This window comes from Dermacentor albipictus, chromosome 3 (assembly GCF_038994185.2).
Source record: "Dermacentor albipictus isolate Rhodes 1998 colony chromosome 3, USDA_Dalb.pri_finalv2, whole genome shotgun sequence".
NCBI classification, from domain to species: Eukaryota; Metazoa; Arthropoda; class Arachnida; order Ixodida; family Ixodidae; genus Dermacentor; species Dermacentor albipictus.
Genome location: NC_091823.1, coordinates 7205389 through 7226287, shown reverse-complemented (window position 1 = coordinate 7226287; position 20899 = coordinate 7205389). Strand labels below are relative to the sequence as shown.

Below are 20899 nucleotides of genomic sequence, written 5' to 3'. Positions count from 1 at the left end.
TGGGCAGATGTCTTCACATTCTAATAGAACATGCTCCATAGTTTCCTTAGCTTTACCGCAGCTAAGAACATGCTTCTTCTTCCTTCTTATACAGTAAAACCTCGTTAAACCATACCCGTTTAAACAGTAGTTTCGCTTTATATGTAGTAAAATCAAATCCCCGACTCAGTGCCCATTGAGCATAATGTGTTTTGTATTCACATAAACCGTACCAGCTTATTGCGTATGCATTGGTTAAAACGTTTCCACTTTTCGTCACGCAAACACGGCGGTGCGTCGTTTCCATCAGGCAGCCCGGCAGAACAACATGCCTCAGAGATCGAAACAACGGCCTCCAAGAGCCCTGTGCGTTTTGCGCGTGAAGCCACATCAACATCATTTCGACGCCGTGCCAGAGAGCGTTGTGGCGTCGTGCAAGCGAAGACTCGCGTCATGCCGCAGCTTGGATAAAAAAGACGCCGGGTGCTCAGCATAGAAGAAAAATTAGACATCATCCGTGCTATTGAACGTGACACGAAGAAGTCAGCGCTGGCAAGCGACAGGAATCTGCTGTTGACTACGGTGTGTGGCATTTCAAATGTGAAGAAGTTGCTTGGCAGCGCTGCTGCGACCGCAAAGAGATGTTGGCTACAAGGTTCGACTTTTCGCCATCATTGTTTCTGTTGTTGCCGAAGTGCCGACTAGCGACAGTGGTGAGGATGACACGGTAAGCAACAGCACGGGCGATTGAGGCCTGACAGTGGCAGAAGCTACACGTTACGTCAGCCTCATGAGTGCAATTGTCGTGACGAAAACAGCACCCTGCGATGAAAAAGGCACTCCGCAACTTCTGCAGAGCTACCGCGCATGTGCGTGGAGATTACGTAACGTCAACGAGGAATGTGCCATGCGAATATTTGCCGAGAAGAGGGGGCTGGCTGAAAAGCTGGCACGCAGCTTCAGTAAGTTTGAGGCGGCTGTCGTCTTGCTAGGCCACCGCGGCATGGAACGAAAATAACACTTTGTCACGCGAAGTGAATAAATACTGCATCTTTTTTTTCTCCTTTCATCACACTCTTTTTCCCTTTCATTACACATTTTCGATAGGTTAAACGTTCCGATTTCGGTTAAGCCATTTAGAACGTATTTTTTCCGAGCTCCAGCCAACTACGATTTAATGAGGTTTCACTGTATCTCGCTTTGTAGACCAGAACACCACAGTCTCGAACCGGAAGGACTCCAGAACCCAGCGACCGGCTGCCATCTCCATTGAGCTGCCAAGACACATTCGCGTGCATGCAGCGTCTGTGTGTTACGGGGTGTTCAATGTGTAGATATGTCTGTGCCCGCAACATCAAATTACCGAACATCATCGGGGCATCACTGCATCATATATGGATGTGCAAGTAACCAGCGAAAACGAAGCAGATTGCAGAGCACCGTTTGCGACGAACACGATGTACGTCGAGAGCTGTGCCGCTGTGGCATATTCAGCCGTGCATGTCCTTTTGTCTCTGTATGTGTGTATCTATGTGTGTCTCTCCATATGTATGTGTCTGTCTATGAGCCTCAATTACACAAAGGCCTGAGGTGGGCTTCGTACAGCGGCTCTCGCCGTAGAACTCCGCACCTGATTCACAAGTAAATGCCACGAAAGTGTTCACACCGCTACAAAGTTCTGACGCTCATGACAATCGAACTCATGCGTAACAGATTGAATTCTGTATACTGGCGTTAGTGGCCACAAAATTTCGCAATACCTTTCAGAAACTATTTGAAACCTTCACGGGTGAAAGCTGGTTTACCGTATTTACTCGCATAATAGGCGCACTCGCATAATAGGCGCACCCCCAGTTTGGTCGCGGAAAATTTGATTTTTTTATTTCCGCGCATAATAGGTGCACCCCGAACTTGGCACTGTGATCAGTACCGCATTTACACTATTTATGCATTTACGCCCTCCTGCCCCTCCATCTCAGGTGAAAAAAAAAATGCAAGCACATTTCACAACCCAAGCTTATCAACGCATTTGCTGGACTACTAGTCTCATTAGTGTTGCTGCCGTCGCAGCTGCTGAGGGCCCACAGCACATAGAACATCGCGAAAACTAGCTCTTCCATTAACTACTGACACCCCCCTCCCCGAACCGCCGCGAAGCCAGTGAGCATGACGACCTAACGCGTCCGTAGAAAAAAAAAAAAGAAAGAAAAATGCATCAACGAGCGAAAAATAATTCTTCCATCTACTATCGATAACACCCCCCTCCTCTCCAAACCGCCGCGCGGATATAAGCTTTTCGCTACCTTCGCTTAGGCAGCTCGGAAAGCTGGGCGACTCTCGGAGGCCGGGCGACTCGACACAAGCGACAGTGTCATCGCCATCAATGCTCTACACATGCTGACACAGGCAAAGAAAAGACATATCGCCACATCTCGCCATTTTGCAAACGGCGTGCAGTTCGTGTGGTCGCGTGTTCCGCAATGGGCAAGTACGGCAGCTACACGGCTGCATTCAAACTGAAAGCTGTGCAGTATGCACTCGAGCATGGGAACCGTGCTGCAAGCAGGCATTTCAGTGTCGGAGAGACAAGCATTCGCTACTGGCGAGGTCAGCAAGAAAAACTTCAGGCAACAAAGAAGTCGCGATGGGCCTTCCGCGGTGCAAAGTCGGGAAAGTATCCGCAAGTAGAAGATCAACTAGTTCAACACATACGGGGCCTTCGACAGGACGGTTGTGCAGTGTCTCTCGACATAGTGCAGACGGAGGCGCGCAGAATTGCCCGAGCGCAGGGCATCGAAGCGAAAGACTTCAAAGCAAGCTCCGGATGGACAACGCGCTTCATGCGACGCCACGGACTTACCCTGAGGAGGCGCACAACGTTGTGCCAGCGCTTGCCCTCAGCATACTAGGACAAGGTACTCGAGTTCCACCGTTTCGTCATACGGCTCCGGCAGCAGAAAAACTTCATTTTGTCACAAATAGGTAATGCAGATCAGACTCCTCTCTGTTTCGACATGCCGAGAAATACAACAGTAGAGGAAAAAGGTGCACGGAGTGTGCTTATTCGAACATCTGGCGCTGAAAAACAAAGGTGTACTGTCATGTTGGCAGTGACTGCGGATGGGCGCAAACTACCGTTATGTTATTTTTAAGAGAAAGACGCTCCCAAAGGGAAATTTCCCTCGAGACATATACGTGAGGGTCCAAGAGAAAGGTTGGATGTCCGCGGAATTGATGGTAGACTGGGTCAAGACCGTCTGGGGCCGGCGGCCGGGCGGCCTGCTGTATCCAACCATGCTCGTTTTAGACAGTTTTCGCGGGCACCTCGTAGAACATGTACGAGAGAAGTTGTCAGAGGTGCGTACGGATATTGCCGTGATTCCGGGAGGCCTCACTTCCGTGCTGCAACCTTTGGACGTTTCCCTAAATAAGCCTTTTAAGGACAACGTTCGAAGGCTTTACACCAATTGGATGGCTGGAGGACAGCGTCAACTAACCCCCGGTGGCAAAATTAAGAGGCCGCCTATGGAAATGCTGTGCGAATGGATCGTGGAAGCTTGGCGAGAGATCTCAGATGACGTCGTCAGGAAAAGCTTCAAGAAGACTGGGATCTCCAATGCACTGGATGCAAGCGAAGACGACATGCTGTGGAGCTCAGACAAGGAAGACGAGTCTCCACCCGGCGGTGATGAGGATGTTCTCTTTGACTCGGACTCGGACTCTGAATAGTCTTAATAAATTTTACGTGTGTGTTCAGTCAATGTCTCTCGCCTGTTCATTAAAAGGTAAGTAGGCAGCTTTTATTTTCCCTTTTATGCTGGATTTATTGGTGAATTATGTGAGAGTAGCCATATTCCTGACATATGTTAAAATTTAAAGCGCAGGAATACGAGTTGAAAAAATTTTGTAAATTTTACACCGCGTAATAGGCGCACCCCTAACTTCGAGCCGGATTTTCTGAAAAAAAAGTGCGCCTATTATGAGAGTAAATACGGTATGTGGCTTATCGTAACTATTGGCCAGAGGGCAAGAGCGGCGATGTTTGTTAAAAAAGTATGCATGCATTGCACAGTAGATCCGACACGACTGAACTAATCTTAATTCATTCCACTCCAATCCATTCCTTAATTCATTCATTCCACCATCCCGAGACAAAAAATGGACACATCTGGGTATCCGCGCACGTGCGCTACGCTTACTCAAATCTACGGTATGCTTCCTGTTTTCAAGATGCGGGCCACGAGATTTTTCCAGGCACTACAACGCAGAGGTCATGTATATCGCGTACTGCAAGCCTTATACTGTTATTATTGTCAGACGTGCAAATCAAAGTGGAATAACCACAGAACCAATGTTTCCGCATGCAAAGGTAACACGGACTTCTCCGAACGATCCGCTCCGCCTGCGGACATTGCGCTTGCCACAGCCATTCCAATTTGCAGCACAATCTTGCCAAGAAGCTGAAGTTCACTAACTAAATTTGCTGACTAAAATTCACCATCCCGTCCTTCATGAGGACTTCAAAGAAATGTCAAAGCGCAAGCACTGCGTCTATCTACGGTCGCCTCGCTTGGAAGCTCGGAACTGTTAGAGCAGCAGGTGGCGCCACCGCGCTTCGAAAATGGCGCCACTCAATTTTTTTCTTTGTTCTGGTGTATAGGTGCGTGTTCTAAGGCATTCTGATCTCGTTTTGAAAAATAATGAGGTTCACTTTGGGTTATCATAAATTGTTTCTTTCCTGGTTGTTTTTTTTTTGTTTTTCTTAAAGGGACACTAAAGGTTAATATTAAGTCAATGTGGTCTGTTCAAATACCATCCCAGAATCTTCGAAACGCTTGTTTCATGCAAAGAAGAGACTTATTTTAAGAGAAAATGCTTTCTGAAACGTCCGTGTGCCTCTAGCGCAGTTCAAATCGCTCGCCCTCCGATCGACGAGTGGTGATGTTATGGTCTCATAGTGACATTGCACGGTCGGTAAGTAAAACGGCGCCCGCAGACGGCGCTACGGCTTTTCTTCGCAAAACGCAAACGCGCGGCCAGAAAGAGAGCCAAGACAGAGCCAACAGCAGTGCGAAAGCGGAACTATGGTGGCTAGCAGAAGGGAAAGCGCGCGACGATAAGCTGGTTCTTTATTTTATGACGCCAACTTTGACACTCATTGCAATGGACGACCCTCACAACGACACATTGGCTCGCGATGCTGGGCTCGACTTCAGTGATTTTAGCACTGATGAATGCGACCTGCTGCTGAGGGCTCATGCTGCCGGCGTCGTTGCGTACTACTACGACAGCAACTGTATGTCATGGCTGCACATATTCACACATTTGTAGTTTTTTTTTTTCGTGAAAACCAAATGCTGCACTCACCACCCCATCATCGACCTGCAGTTGTTTTTGCACTTCAAAGAATGCAGGCAAGACCAACGGAACAGCGCTACGGGAAAGCATTGCTTTGAAAGGCACTCCACACGACTTCAGTAAGTCGGCATTGAACTCGTAATCCTATGGACGAAAGTGCAGCAAGCACACTATGCGATTTTTCGGCTCTTTGCTAACGCACTGTGGCAGAGGTACGGCACTTAACCACTTAGCCAGGAGAGGTTCACCCGTCGGCACACAGTGATGAGTAACGTTGGATTCGCCGCTGCAAGTGCCCTTGGCCAACTTCCGCAGACCGTTCGTGCATCCCACGACATCACATGGACGTGGCATTCTCGCTGCTTGTTCCAAATGCAAGTTTCGCGAGTCAGCATAACCAGTGCAGCCCTAAGCGATATAGAAACAACTGAAACTACAAAGCGCACATGGTGCAGAGTCGAGCGTGCAGAGTCAAACGAAAATGAAACCTTTTGACCACCCATAGCACTGAAGGGTATTTTAAAATGTTATTTTTTCTTAGAATCGACCAGAAGTAGACAAGTAGCATTTTCTTCAGTCTTATAACCTAATGAAATTATCTTTTTAATACAAGTAGTTGAGTACTAGTGACATAAATTATGATGAGGAGTGCCTTTGTCATCGGGCTAGTACCGGAATGTTGCTGTGGGGTCTCAAATCGTGTCATGCATTTACCTCAATTTCTCGGTTACTAAAGCTCTGTTCGCGATTATATTGACGCTTTAGACGTTCTAGAGCATTGCTTTATCACATTAACTTGACTTCATAGTAACCTTTAGTGTCCCTTTAAGTATTTACTAATGGCAGATTTCTTTTCCGTTGCTGCCACCCACGAGATTATTTCAGCCTCTCCCGACTTTCCACTTGACGTTCTTTGTTGTTGTGCTGCCCACCCTACAGGCCGCATACTTGCTGGTAAGCTTCCCAGTTCTTTTCCTCCACTTTGAATGAATGTTTTTCCTGTACAAATACCTCAACACTCTCCCAGCCCATTTACTTTCTTCAATATTCCTCAGTCGTTCTTCATAATCAATTTTACTGTGAGCTTCCCTCACTTCAAAACTTGTCCAGCCCATATCACCCTGCACAGCTACTTTGTAGTCTTCCCGTGAGCACCCAATGCGAGGCGTCCCACTGACCTTTGGTTCCCATGGAGTCCTGATTGTACCCCCGATTTCAAGCAAACAACCGCATTTCCAAAAGTAAGTTCTGGAACCATTACACCTTTCCACACACCCCAGAGCACCTCATACCTATTGTATCCCCATAGCGCTGTGCTTCATTATGGCTGCATTTCTCTTCCCCTTTACTGCTATTGTTTTTTCTTGTATTTTGTGGGGATGCGCGACCCTCGCGCCTCCCCTGATGTTTTTCCCGCATAGCGCGTCTTCTGTGGTCCCGCTTCGCCGCGTGGCCTGCGTGACGTCGGCGCGGCCGATGTGGTTGAAGCGCAGTCCGAGAGATGGCGCTACTGTTGCGCTGCTGCGGGGTTACCCTCGGCGGGAGAGACAAGGCGCTCTCTCTTGGGTTCGAGACAGCGAGCAGCACGGACGTGCCGCGCATGCAGCGGCTCTCTTTCCCGGCGGGTCGGCGCGCGGCGGGGACGTCTCCCGCGTGCGCGTGGCGACCCATGCTTCTGCGAGACCGCCTCGCGTGGCCGCCTTCGAACGCGCCACGATTCGCGTGACTATACACGCGAACGACCAGGCGTTGGGATCCAGCATGGAGCGAACATATTCGCTCGCGAGGACGCGGTGAGTCGGACTTCTAGATTTGTCGCGCGCCTATCGGCATGTTTTGTGGATAGCAACTCGGCTAGCAGGCATTGATGTATGAAAGGTGCAATAAATGCCCTTGTGATTGTTTGCACTACTGTGTTGTCGTTCCTTTGTCCCAAGAGTACGGTGTGAGAATCCCCACATCAGACACCACATCTGGCTGCCCAACGTGAGACTCTTGGGGCATCGGACGATAATTTTAAGTGTTGCTTCGTTCGAGACCTTTGTTTGAACCGAAGCGCAGGCCTAGCGTGGATTTTGATCGCTAGCGTCAGCGGCGTGCTTTCTTGAGCGAGGCGGCAGTCGCTGTAGTGTGTTTGAACATGTCAACATACTAAGCATTTTCGCAAGTGTTTTTTTTTTAATGGCATTCGTTGGTACGAGAGCCACGTGGTCTGCATCCTGGGAGAGCGAGGCTGAGCGCCCGCGGAGCAGTGGCAAGCCTGAAGCGAGTGAGTACGGAAGCCTCGTGGGTGGTCCGAATTTCCTATGTAAATAGCTTCTTCTATCTCTTTGACTCTGATGAAGTCGCGGCTCTGGGAGCCGGTGGCCGCGGGCCACGGGTGCCCCTACGGGCTGACTGGTATTGCGGCCTGGCACCGGGCGCTCCGACACCGTCTGGGACGGTGGGCGCCGTCAACTCGGATGCTGTGTGCACCGAGCGGAGTAGGACCACCTCACAGAGCTGACGTCTCCTCGCGGCTGCCTGTTTTGCGCTCATTTTGGGGGTTGTTTGTTTTTGGATGCCGGTTGTTGTCAGGGTAGCGACGCTTTAGGCCTAAGGCTTTACGAAGCTGCCTGTCGCACGTGGATAGACACAACCTGGTGGACCGTGGCGTTGAGGTGTTGCAAGTTGCTTCCCTCATTCTATTTAGCCTCGCACGAATTGAAATTACTCGTTCGACTCAAGAAAGCGAGCTTCGTTCACGTGAACGTAGCATCTGAGTAGCTGCCCGATCTTTTGCTAGCCGAGTTGAACACCGTACCACGTGGGCGATACGCATGCAGAATTCCTCTCCCTTGCACTACTTTAGTGTTTGCCGAGTGTTTTGAGTTTACGCAGCGTGATTGGAGTCACCCCTGGCTTGCTGTCACCTGCAAATCGTCTGCGCTGCTGCCCCGGACTACGATCGAGCCACCCCGGGCGATGGTGATGCTGTGGCCAGTTCGGCGCGGCGACTTCGGCGGCCTCCTGTATCCAGCTCACAACCCTCGCCGGCGGTCACCGACAGCTACGGCGGCTCTTCCCAGCAGGGCGCGTCGGCGCGAGCGACGCTTGCTCGTACCGACTACTGCGTCGGCGACTCCGGAGTCCTGGCCTGGTATCGTGCCGTCGAGCCTGCAAAGCCGCTGCTGTGACCGGCGGACGCCAGCGGTGTACCCAAGGACAATGTCGGCTCGCATGCTATGGACAGCGTGTGGACATTTCCTCAGCGCGACCACTGTTGCATGTACCACCCTGTTCGCGAAGCACGGGTTAATGTTAGACCGTGTCACATGTTTCGCCGGAATAGGAAGTGATTTAAGGTTGGGGGGATGTGGGGATGCGCGACCCTCGCGCCTCCCCTGATGTTTTTCCCGCATAGCGCGTCTCCTGTGGTCCCGCTTCGCCGCGTGGCCTGCGTGACGTCAGCGCGGCCGATGTGGTTGAAGCGCAGTCCGAGAGATGGCGCTAGTGTTGCGCTGCTGCGGGGTTACCCTCGGCGGGAGAGACAAGGCGCTCTCTCTTGGGTTCGAGACAGCGAGCAGCACGGACGTGCCGCGCATGCAGCGGCTCTCTTTTCCGGTGGGTTAGCGTGCAGCGGGGACGTCTCCCGTGTGCGCGTGGCAACCCATGCTTCTGCGAGACCGCCTCGCGCGGCCGCCTTCGAACGCGCCACGATTCGCGTGACTATACACTTGAACGACCAGGCGTTGGGATCCAGCATGGAGCGAACATATTCGCTTGCGAGGACGCGGTGAGTCGGACTTCTAGATTTGTCGCGTGCCTATCGGCATGTTTTGTGGATAGCAACTCGGCTAGCAGGCATTGATGTATGAAAGGTGCAATAAATGCCCTTGTGATTGTTTGCACTACTGTGTTGTCGTTCCTTTGTCCCAAGAGTACGGAGTGAGAGTCCCACATCAGACCCCACAATTTCCATATATGTATTGCCTTCGTTTATCCATATACCAAGGTATTTATATTCTCTTACCCGAGATATTTTCTGTCCCTGTATTGCCACTGTCTGTTCACTGTTTTCACTGAATACCATAACAACTGATATTGTAACACTAAATCTCAAACCTAAATTCTTGCCTTCATGTCCACGTGATACCACGTATACATATTGCCCTCTCATGGTGGCACAAGGTACCAGAATGTGGTTTTACTATACAGTAGAATCTCGATGATACGATTACGGCTAATACGAATTTCTGGATGATACGAATTTTTATGTGGTCCCGGCCGAGCCCTATTACTTCGCAACGTGCTAGAGAACGGTTGTTACGAATTAATTTTCGACCCGCGTCGGTTGATACAAATATTACCGAAGACACTTTGGAAATTTGAAAGTGTGCTTGGCGAAAGCCAGATGCTGCTGCCGTCTGCGCTCCAATTCATTCGCTTTGGTGTTCGGCGATATCACCTGTCGCTGCTGCCGCTTCCGTTCTGCTTCCCTGCCTTTGGTACCCGGCGATCTAATCAGTCGCTGTTGGCGTTTCCGTTCTGCCTCCCTTGCTTTCACATCTGGTGACATGTTCATTCGTCGCATGCGCATTCGCTCCTTGTTCTTGTGGCGTTTGATGTTGGGGGAATCCGGCGTCCGCTGCGGCTTCCCCGAATCGCTTGGCGCGCAATCAATGGGCCGCTTCGGAGCTATGGGTCTCACTCGCTCAACTGCAACGAGATTTCTAACAAAGGAGCGGCGGTGCCGCTGCCACCGCCGACGCCCACGCGCTCGTTCTACCGCTACTATGTGACGTCACGGTTTCTATGCGCAGCTGCTCACCCGACCGGCGCGCCGGTTGCTAGGGAGGGGAGAAGGTTGTGCCGCTGCACGGAGGAGAGGCCACAGTTGGCACCATTCCAGCGCATGGACGGACGCGACCGCTAGCCCCACCGACGGCAGTGAAAGAGAACAGCGCGCAGTTACGCGATTTCTCCCTCCCTTGGTGCAGAGGCGCGGACGTGGCGCCGGACAGCGCGGAGGCCGCGACTGGGCGCGAAGAGTTTGAAGCGGTGGTACTCTTGTTGCTTTTGTGCTTTTCCGCGTGCCATCGGACGGAGTGGCTGCTGTGCTTCTAGCCGCGTTCTTTGTTTTAGACGTGGGCGACGGCGAAGGACCACCTCCGGCGGCTGAAACGTTGCATGCGCTCGTAGTTCTGAGGCGTACTATGGCCGTGGATGAAATCAGCGACGACACGTGCACGCATTTTTATGGATTTGAACAGTCTGCTAATTGACCTGACAAAGAAAACGAAGCAGGACATCGGATACTTTTTCTTGAAGAAATAAATGCTTTTTACGTACGTGTGCCTGAGTGAATTCACCTCTCACTCTTTAATTTAGCTAGATTTAATTGTTTAGATGATACGAATTTCGGCTAATACGAATATTTTTCTTGACCCCGTGAGATTCGTATCATCGAGATTCCACTGTATATTCACTTTTCTTTTCGCAAATAAAATGTTTTCCGTAAGATTTCTAGCAAGATTCATAAAATTGTAAGACTGCTCGAAATTAGTACATTTTATGGAAAATTCGGAACAGTTGGCAGGTATGCTAATAATGTGCGTCAGCAAAACTTCATGCAGTGTTGACCTATCGCGCGCAGACTGCTATGCGAAATGTCAAACCAATGTGGCTGAATATCAACACATTTACAGTTGCCAATCAATTTTTAAGACACAAACAATGCGATGGAAATGTCCGAATAATAGGGCAATCAGTCAGAAATAAAAACACTCACTGCAACAGTAAAACCGATTTCGTTATATTTTAGAGTGCCAGCACAGTGGAAAACTTGACTACAGACTTTAGCTCAATGTTGTACTCATTAACTTGAAATTCTCTGAACATGAAGGTTGCACTTGAACTTGCATTTCACGTTCCCCCATTGCACAGCCCAGTGTGCGCCATGGGTCAACGCGAGGTGCGGGAACTACATACATATGATCTAGACTCCACAACACTGTCAGTTCAGGCTATGCTGCACAACCTCAGATGCTCACTGGCTTTATGCCCACACACGAGCTTACACCATTCCATCCACTAAGTGCACACATGAACTTCATAAGCATTCACAGTAGTTGTCGGCTGATCGCCCAAAGACCCAAACTCCATTTCATGCACGTGGCCGTCACTTCAGCCAGTGCATATGATCCCATGCCCAATCCCCGTTGCAGTCCACTGGTACAAAATTATTTTTGTGGTAGAAGACACAGACAAAGAAAAGGGGTACATGCTTTATGCATCCTGTACCCTATTTTTTTTTTTATGCGTCTTCTACCATAAAAATCATTTTGCAATGCATAATCAACTCGCCCCACTCACCACCTTTGACATCAACTGTACAAATATTTCAAGGGTGAATTTCTCAAAATGGCTGGCGACCTGTCACACTTGCCAGCTAGGCCTGAGCTAGGTGCTGAGTGCTGATGCGGTGAAAGTAGAGACAACATGCTGACATCACGGAAAACTTTAATCAAGCATACAAACAGCAGTACTTAGGTGCTGATGGTAAAGGATGCATAGTGCAGCCACCAGTCAACATGGATCGGGGGCGTCTGGAAAATTCTCCATTCTGCCAACACTAGAGTTGGCTAGCCTTCAGACAAGACAGCATTGACAACAGTGACATCAAAGGCTCTATCATCCATCGCAGCAACAAAAAGTTGACGAAGCCCAGTTTTTAACTGAAGCTAGAGACAGGGGCTGAGACATTGACAACATCCCCCCTCCCTTTCCAAAGAAATTTCTCTTTACAGTAGACACCGGTAATACCATCACGGCTGGTACAAATTTTGGTGTGATACAAATTCGTAATATTCCCCGGCGGAAATGCATTGTGCAGAATGTGCAATACATCGGCTGTTCCGAACAAGTTGCCACACCACAGCCAATCATCATACAAATGCGCAAGCCACAGCAGCAGTAAGCCAGCGGAACGGCCAGTGCAGTGAGATTTCGAGTGCCTGTAGTCGCCACGCGATTACACCACGCGGCTGCGCAATCTCTCATTAGTCCCCCCACTGAGCGGACACACTGAGCACAGCACACACAGAGAGTAGCAAGGTAGGAAGCATGAGAGAGCATGACTTTAGCCACCAGGCCTTTGACAGGCTGTTGGTTTGTTCTATGAGGGGTGAGGGCAGGTGTGCGCTTCCCCCGCCATGTTGAACCGACCTGGGTTTCTTTTTTTTTTTCTTATTTGTGATGCTCACTTGGCTCACTATTCTCTCCCCTTTGGTAGTCCCTATGACGCATTTGCACACCAGTAGTTTGTCTCCTGCACTCTCTTCGTGTGATCTGGTTCGTGCACTAATCGAAGCAAGCTGCTTGCACCATGAAAGCTAAAGCTGCTGCGATTCAAGGAGAAGCTAGATATTTTGCAGAAGGAGGGCAAAGATCCCAAGAGGAAAAGGACTGACCTCGCCAAGCAGTCTGGCTTGGCACCAACCACCCTGTACACAATCGTTTAACATGACCAGATCATGAAAAATGTTCAACGCTTCAGTGTCAATGTTAAAGAGGCAGGAACTGCTCATTAGGAGCAGCTCGACGATGTTCTCCTTACATGGTTTAAAGAGGTCATGGCTGAAGTGAATGCCGATGACACGAAGCTGCACGAGAAAGCTGACAAGATTGCACTCTTACTTGACATGAAGAACTCCCAAGCAAGTATCATTTGGAATGCCATGTATTATTTTAAGTCTCTTGGCACATCGTTTACTGGCGAAGTTAGAATGAAAAGACAAGGAACTGAACATCAGCATCCTAGATGTGACACTTTATGACAATGAGCAGGGACCACATCTCGCCGACAAAGATCGCAAACTGCTTTGCGAAATGCGGATTTGGCAAGCCATCCGAAAAGAATCTGCAAGAGCTGGCAATTAAAACTGAAGATTGAAATGAGCTCGGGAGTTGAATGGCACAGAGAAAGATTTTGTCACAGTGGACGACGATCTGGTGGCCTGCAGTATGCCTACCATGAAGGACATTGCGGAGGAAGTTTCCACGTCACAGCCTGACGTTTTTACCAGCGAGGATGAAGACAATGAACGCAGCAGCAGCAACAACTGGCAGCCCACAACGACAGAAACATTCCTTATTCTTAACGAGCTATGGCATGCAGTGGCATGCAAGAATATTCGAGAGGACAGGTGTGTGCATTATTACACCTTCCGGAAGGCAATCTTTGACGATTTCCAGAAGGCAATCCTTGACAAGCAACAACTTTTTTTTTTTCAATTTTGTAAGTTTTGATGATACGAATGTTTTGCGCAACGTCAGAAAATTTGCATCACTAATATTTTACTGTACTTAGGTCCTGGCACTTCTTTTTTATTATTCTGTTTATGGGGGTCCGAATTAGAGGCATTTTATCTATATTTGGAGTTAATTTATACGAGGCAATATATGGTACATCACAAATGCACAAGTGCAGACTAGTAGTACAGGTGGCTTCTTTCCCCATAAGGTTCTCATGAGAGACATATTTTACCACAGGGCAATACAGATTTAAATCAACAGACTCTGTCCCAATGGCTTTACACTACTTCGTGCTTTCTGCTATAAACATAGAGCATCGATATGAATGAATCACAAGTTCACATTTGTTTAGGACAACATTTGTTGATGCAGGTAGCGTCATCACATACCAAAGCCTGTTGTGTTCGTGGCACCAAAGGCTGGTGTGTTTGAGCCAAAGGTAAAAGCTGGCTGCTTGGCCCCAAACAGCGATGTTCCTGTATTGGCTGTAGTGCCAAACCCAAAGGTGGAAGGCGTAGATGTGGTGGCCGTACCAAATGCTGGCCGCACCCCAAAAGCACTTGGCTGAAAAAAGCAGGAAGAAGGACACTGTCATGACAAGAGCAGGCTGCACATATCTAATGGCAAGCTAAAGAGTTACTTATTTGAAGGAAAGCAGCAACGTCATATTGTCTCCAGCCAGCTATTATACTCAAAAATACACAAGAGCTTACATAATGTTGAATGATATCTTAACATTAATAAATATCCAGCAATCCAGATGTAGTCGAACCAACTTCCGGTTTTAACAATACATGACAAATACAACAATGAGCAGCCAATGTAACGTATCTGTTATATAGCAAAATAAAGTGCTTACTACTATGCTCCCACACCATGTTATGGCAATTAAATATGGCTACTGTATATGTGCGCCGAAAGCAAAGGAAAAAACACACACACACAAAAGACGAGGATTGGCCGGGCTTGGCCGGGCTTGGCTACAGAACTGGCTGCAAGAAGCTGCACGCCAGTTCAATAGGCTGCCACTAAGTGGCCATTCGTGAAAAATGATCTCACAATCATCACTGTGATTAGGGTCACCACAAGGTTTCTGGACCGGTCGACTGACGGAGGAAGGAAACTCGGGAGAGGCCCTGACGTCACTCTTTGTGAAGCTAAAGTGAAGTCAGAAGTTGGCGTGGCTCATTGCTCCGCCTACCGGGCCAGCTCTCCTCTCTTGTTTCCATTTCTCGCAAAACCACGCCGCGCCGCACGCAACCGGGCTGTTCGGACGCGCGCGCTCCGCAGCAATACTAAACAATCGTTAGCACATTAGCATGATTACGCCAAAGAGGGCAAAATTTCCCACGGTTATTCCTTCGTCTGTTGCCATTGCCGTGGCGCGACGAGGAGCACGAGCCGCATGAGGCCGGGAGTTGCCAAATCCTAGCTTTGGAGAAGCCGTCACGGCTCTGAACCTCTTCCGCAGGTACATCGTACCTCACAGCGACGCTGACAGCAATGCGGCCTTCCAGGCTATTGAGAAACGTGTGGTGATTTCTAGCGAGCGAAAGAAACGGCAAGCCACCATTCTAGACTTTTTTTAAGTCCTAAGTGCACTTTGTGGAAATAAATTGTCTATAGTTGAAGCTGCACTTTTTTCATTCATTTTCGGAGCTTACCTCACTGTTGCTTTTTCCCACCTCTTCCTTTTTTTTCCCCGGTCCGGTGAAAATTGTATGAACGGGGTTCCACTGTAGCTGTCTACTAATTTGCTATTGCAATCGATGCTTCGCCTTTCGGGTGAAACTGCAATTTTTTGTTTATCGCCACTTTAGTGCATTGGGAGTAAATCTGTTTTTCCAAACGAGGGAAAGTTGCATTTCTGTATAAAAGAATGAGGTGTGCGGTACTGTACAGGACTCTTCCTTTAGGTCACAGCAAACGGGTGCGTGTTACAATCGAAGGCGTCTTTTTTCCTTTTTTTGGGGGTCACAGAAAATGGGTGCATGTTAAAATCGAGGGCGCATCAGAATAGAGTAAATACAGTATTTGTGGTGCTTTAGGAATAAAGCTCATTTGTGACTATGCGCTGGTCTCTGTGTCCTTTATTTGTTGTTGCCGTTTAGTGTGTGCAAAATTTTGCACACTGAAGATAAATATGTTTGTATTTTCTGTTTCCCATGCTTAGTTTTCAATTCTTGTATTGCAGTGTGGCTACAATTTCTTTATGATGAAACAATGTTCACACCTGTGTTGTACCACCAAATGTAGTCCCAAAACCAGTGCCAAATCCAGTGGATGGCTGTGTTGTTGCGGTTGTGCTGCCAAAGAGACCTGTTCCTGTTGGCTGGCCAAACAGAGACTGCAAAGAAAGCCAGTGCCAGGTTTTCTAGATGTAAGCAGCGTATTGCACACGAGCGCATGCACGTAAAAGTACAAGAAGTGATCACAATCACAGCCTATTATGTCAAGCACATTGTTTATAGGTGGCAACAATTTGAAGTAAATGCTAATACATCAGGAAAACAAAAATTAAGGTTCACAGAAACAATGCGAAAATAGGGGCACAACTTGTTGAAGTGTCAGACACTTTAGCACTGCAAGGTAGAGCTGTCTCGCGACAATATTGGTAACAAGGTCCAGCTAAGTGGCAAGCTATTTCAGATGCTTCTTGCATCAAAGTAGTTCTGCAAAAGCTCGCCTGCACCTGTGCACATATATGAACGGAATAAATTTTTCAATCAGCAGTAATCAATATAAAACAATTTTTTATGTGGAAGTGTCAAATGGCCCACTGAGCTTTTTGAAAAAGCCAGCGGCGTCTGTAGCAGTGAAACGGCACCCAATTTCCTATTGGCTGTGACGCCACATCACGAGCGTGCCTCACACACTTGTGACGCTTGCTTGCACTTGCTTGCACTTGCTGGGTTGGGCCTCAATGGAGTAGAGCAGGTGAAAGGGAACACCTTCTGCTGTGACAGTGCGCTAGGTGTTGCATGAGGGGAGAGGGCATCGCTGTCAGGCCACATCACCCTTGCTGTCGCTCCTGGAAGCCTGTGTTATCTGCATGTTCCTTGTCCACACAAGCTCTCGCCCGCTTTCTAACTGCGCCTTGGCAAGGCCAAATCAAAATGCGCCAAGCATCTCAACGCGCTCGCTTGCCCTTGAGGAGTTTGTAACTCGACGGATGCGAAGCGGCGTTCACTTGGACGTTAATGCTTTCATATTCACAACTCTTAAGAAGTGCTTAGGTGTCCTAGCGTTTTTTGTTTATAACATAAATTCACTACAATTGACGTATTTGCAAGAGCTTACCGTTACTAACACTTTCTTGCCCATGGGAAAGGCAGCAGATTTTCAGTAGTCTTTAGTAAATACCTTATTCCTATTACAGAGGATGCTTGATACTGAAGCGTATTGTATCAAGTTGAAGAGGAAGAAATTCTCTTTCTAACTGTACTAAACAACACAGTTATTAAAAAGAATTTGAAAGAAGTATCTCAATAAATATGTGGCAGGAAAAAATAAAACGTTATTAAAGATTACTGTTGCCTCACACAGAAAAACTTCAAAAAATTTTCAGAAGATACATTTTCAATGCAAAGGACCTGTGCAATACTCCAGCAAATATGATCTTTCTAAGTGAAAAGGTTCTTCAGATTTAAAAGAAAATATTAATCCTAGTGACTAGCCCTAGCGTGATGCCAAGGTAAAATCCCAGTCTTTTAGCACTCAACAACTTGCTACGTGGCGGCCAGCAAATGATCTCAACTGAATGTTGTCTGCAGGTAAGAACTGAGACCTTTAGAACACGCAGGATATCTTCATATTGGCGCACAGCGCTCTGAAGCAGTTTGGTGAAGAAAGCGAGACTCCTTTCAGAAATCTGACATACCGAAGTTGTCCTCTGCATCACATGCTACTTTCAAAAGCCACAATCTTGCGTACTGATGCATTAGAATCAGAAAAATGCAATGTTTCCGTGCATGAGCAGCACACGACGTCGACAACATCCTGGAAACTATGAGCGCTCATCGCACCGGCCACACCCCTTCTTCGTAGGAGATTTAAAAATCCACGCACAGCAGAAAAAGAAAAGTGAAACTGAGTACACAGTTTCTAAATACGGGTGTGCGAATATGAAAATTTTCAAATACAAACTGAATAATTATATGCACATTAATTTATTAGCAAGTTGGGTTAACTTGTTATATTGGGACATGGTGATTGCATTGTCAACATTAAGAAACTAGACTAGTAAGCCATTATACAAAAAGGTTGTGTATTTGGCTCATGTTAACTAGGAAAATTTTGTAATTCTCACTAGAGAGTTTTAGTATAGGGGACGCAAGCGGCTTGCGTACCCAAGAACTAGGGGCGACGGTACTGCACATGCGCAGACCGCTACGTCTACTTGCGTCCTTGGGTTGTTTGGCCGGCCGAAAACATCGCTGCCCCTAAGTGGTCACGTTACCCACGTGACTCTTGCGGTGTAGGAGAACTTGCGAGTAGCTAGCGGGTAGATAATCTAATAAATCTTTCGCCAAGTGTCGACAGACGTCGTTTTTATATGTATTAGAGAGGTTTAGCGTGTCTGGTATTCGGATAAACGCAGTTGGAGTGTTGGGGCGGAGCCATAAACGGGAGCGTCCTGCATGGTGCATCTACCTGGCGGCGGAAAGCTCAAACTGACAAAAGCAGCTAATATTGCTGTAACCAAGTCTATTCTACTTCGCTGCTGGTGTAAATTTTCGGCACTGGCGTAATTATGCTGCTGCCAAAAATTTATACCCGCAGCAAAGTAAAATACACTTGGTTACTGCAATATGAGCTGTTTTTGTTTGTTTGAGCTTTGCGCCACCAGGTGGCAGCACCATGCAGGCCGCTCTAGTTCCATGGCTCTGCCCCAACGCCCCAGCCTGCGTTAACCCGATTACCGGACACTGTAAACCTCTCTGTTAACTGCTTTTAATAAGAATAGTTTCATGTGCTTTACTTCATATGCTTGATTTCATGTTTTAAAGAATGATAACGCCGCAAAGACCAGACATTGATGGCGCTGCGAGCGCATGCGACCTCACTGCGGCTTGTGTTTGGGGCCGCTAAACTATAACGTGTTTCTGCTTGCGTACGCAAACGCAAACGCACCCAAGCACTAGGGGCCCCAACGCCTTACGTCCCCTACACTAAAACTCTCTACTAGCTGTCCTTGCCAGCCTGTGCCTTCTTATAGCGCATCAAATAATCGTAATCTTGGAGGCATTTGACCCTGGGCCAGTCGTCGCTCGTCGCACTCGCTATCAAGCAATAAGCTCAGAACTGGGGGTGGCGCTGCAAAAAATAAAATAAAGTGCGCCCTCGCTGTTCGAAAACTCGTGCCCCTTGCGACTGAGAGGCTGGCTTTCCTGCACAGTTTAGACGTTTAGCGGCTAAGTGTGCTTTACAGGCAAAATTTTGCTAGCAGCACGAAATCTTTGCAAAATTCAGCACAAAATCACCCCAATATTTTTAGATTAGATAGAAACAAATGCTGACAACAGTGTTTGCTGCTGCACAGCCAGAAATATACTTGATTCGATTGGAATATTCTTATGCAGCCAAATATTCAAACATTTTCGAATATTTATTTTTCCAATCAAATACGAATACTAGACATACAATATTCGACAATATTCAAACTTTTCAAATATTCACATACCCCTGTTTCTAGATAACCCAAATATGGAACTAGCCGTTCAGGAGCGCTGGGAAAGCAGCAAAATACAAATTAGCAATCATCAACAGCGGGCTATCAATGGGAATAAGTGCAGAAGGGAAAGTGTTCAACGCATTGCTTCAGTTGACCCACATTGCTACTCAAATTTTTTACCAGCTCGGCAAGTACCTTTTGCTGTGGCTGACCGAATACAGAGGTTCCAGTGGTGCCAAATGCATTGGTGGTTCCAAACGCTGATGTCGAAGCCGGGGTTGTCATGCCAAACCCTGTTGGCTTACCAAACACATTTTGACTCTGCGTTGTTGTCTGCCCAAAGAGTGAGCTGCCAGTCGGTGCAAAACCACCTGAACAAGAGGAAAGCAAAAAGTACAGCCAGTACTTAGGTAATTGTTGATCAATCTCAATCCAAGCAATGTACAGTTGAGGCCACAGCCCTACTCTAGTTAGGCATCAAAGCTTGCAGCCTTGTCATCTATATCCCCCTGTAACCATAAATTTGAAGGTTGACTTGAGTGTATATTCGATATTTTCAAATATTCAATTGAATATTATGCTATTATTTACAATCAACGATTGATTTTTTGGATATGCCTGACAATTCGGACGCCTTCACGGCACCACCACATACGCCATAAAGCCAATATATTGTCGAACCCACTTATAACAATTTTCAAGCACCATAAAGATTCCACTGTTATAACTGATAATGGTGATAACCAGGTTATGAATTATACAATTTTTTGAATTAACGGGTGTCAAAGTAATTAGGTTTTACCGTAGCAAGGAAGCTTGGGCAAACTGGTGAAAGTTCATATTTCAAAAGCAGCAGTGCTAAAAAACAATCGACTATTACTAAAAGACAATACACAATTGCAGAATATTTCTTGTACATCAGGCTCTCCTCTGTACCTGAACCAACACTTGTGCTGTGATCCTCTTTTCTTTGTCCAAGGTCTTCCTAGTGCTGCTGCTTGTCAAAAGGTACTGCAAGGCATGCGAAGCAACTGACAGAAGACCTACCAGCAGTGGAAGTTCCAAACAGTGGCTTGTTCTGGGTGGCTCCAAAGTTGAATGCAGACTGTTGAGTGGCTGGGGTGCTAAAGATTGAGCTTGGCTGGCTGGTCGCCCCAAACCCTACCATGCCCGCCTGGCCGCCACCCTTGCGGTTGGCTGCGTAGTCTTCTAGCCGCAGCTCCTGGTGGTGAGCAAGCATGCAAGGTCAAGCATGGTTATAGGCTTCTTCTTTAGCAGTTTGTCAGCATTTATATTTTCGTGATAGCCCAGCATTGAAGCGGCCCTCAGACCTATTTTTTCAAAGCCACAGTCTGCTTTGGAGGGTTTCCCTCTCATGCCACTGCAAGCATGACACACACGTCAGCAGGAGTTGCACAGTGTTATGTTCTGCTCACCATGCAACCCGTAATGCTCCTTTTTATTTGTAATTTGTTTAATTTTTGACAATGGACTTTTGAACATCCTTCTGTCCCATGCAAGGAAGCCTGCACATAGTGATGTTTACCTTCCTCAATGCAGCAGTGCACCTGTTGAAATCATAGTAGTCAAACC

The 20899-nt window shown here is 47.7% G+C and overlaps 1 protein-coding gene across 4 annotated transcripts in view; it reads right to left on the bottom strand.

The window, feature by feature from the left end:
* Positions 1-20899, bottom strand: part of Nup98-96 (nuclear pore complex protein Nup98-96) — a 246519-nt gene that overhangs the window by 186820 nt on the left and 38800 nt on the right. For all 4 annotated transcript variants that reach the window (XM_065424259.2, XM_065424261.2, XM_065424260.2 and 1 more), the window contains 4 exons: positions 20354-20528; positions 19502-19677; positions 15866-15979; positions 14022-14196 (listed from right to left, as the gene is read on the bottom strand). In XM_065424259.2, coding sequence (XP_065280331.2) covers positions 14022-14196; positions 15866-15979; positions 19502-19677; positions 20354-20528 — 640 coding nt within the window. The remainder of the gene's footprint in view (positions 1-14021; positions 14197-15865; positions 15980-19501; positions 19678-20353; positions 20529-20899) is intronic.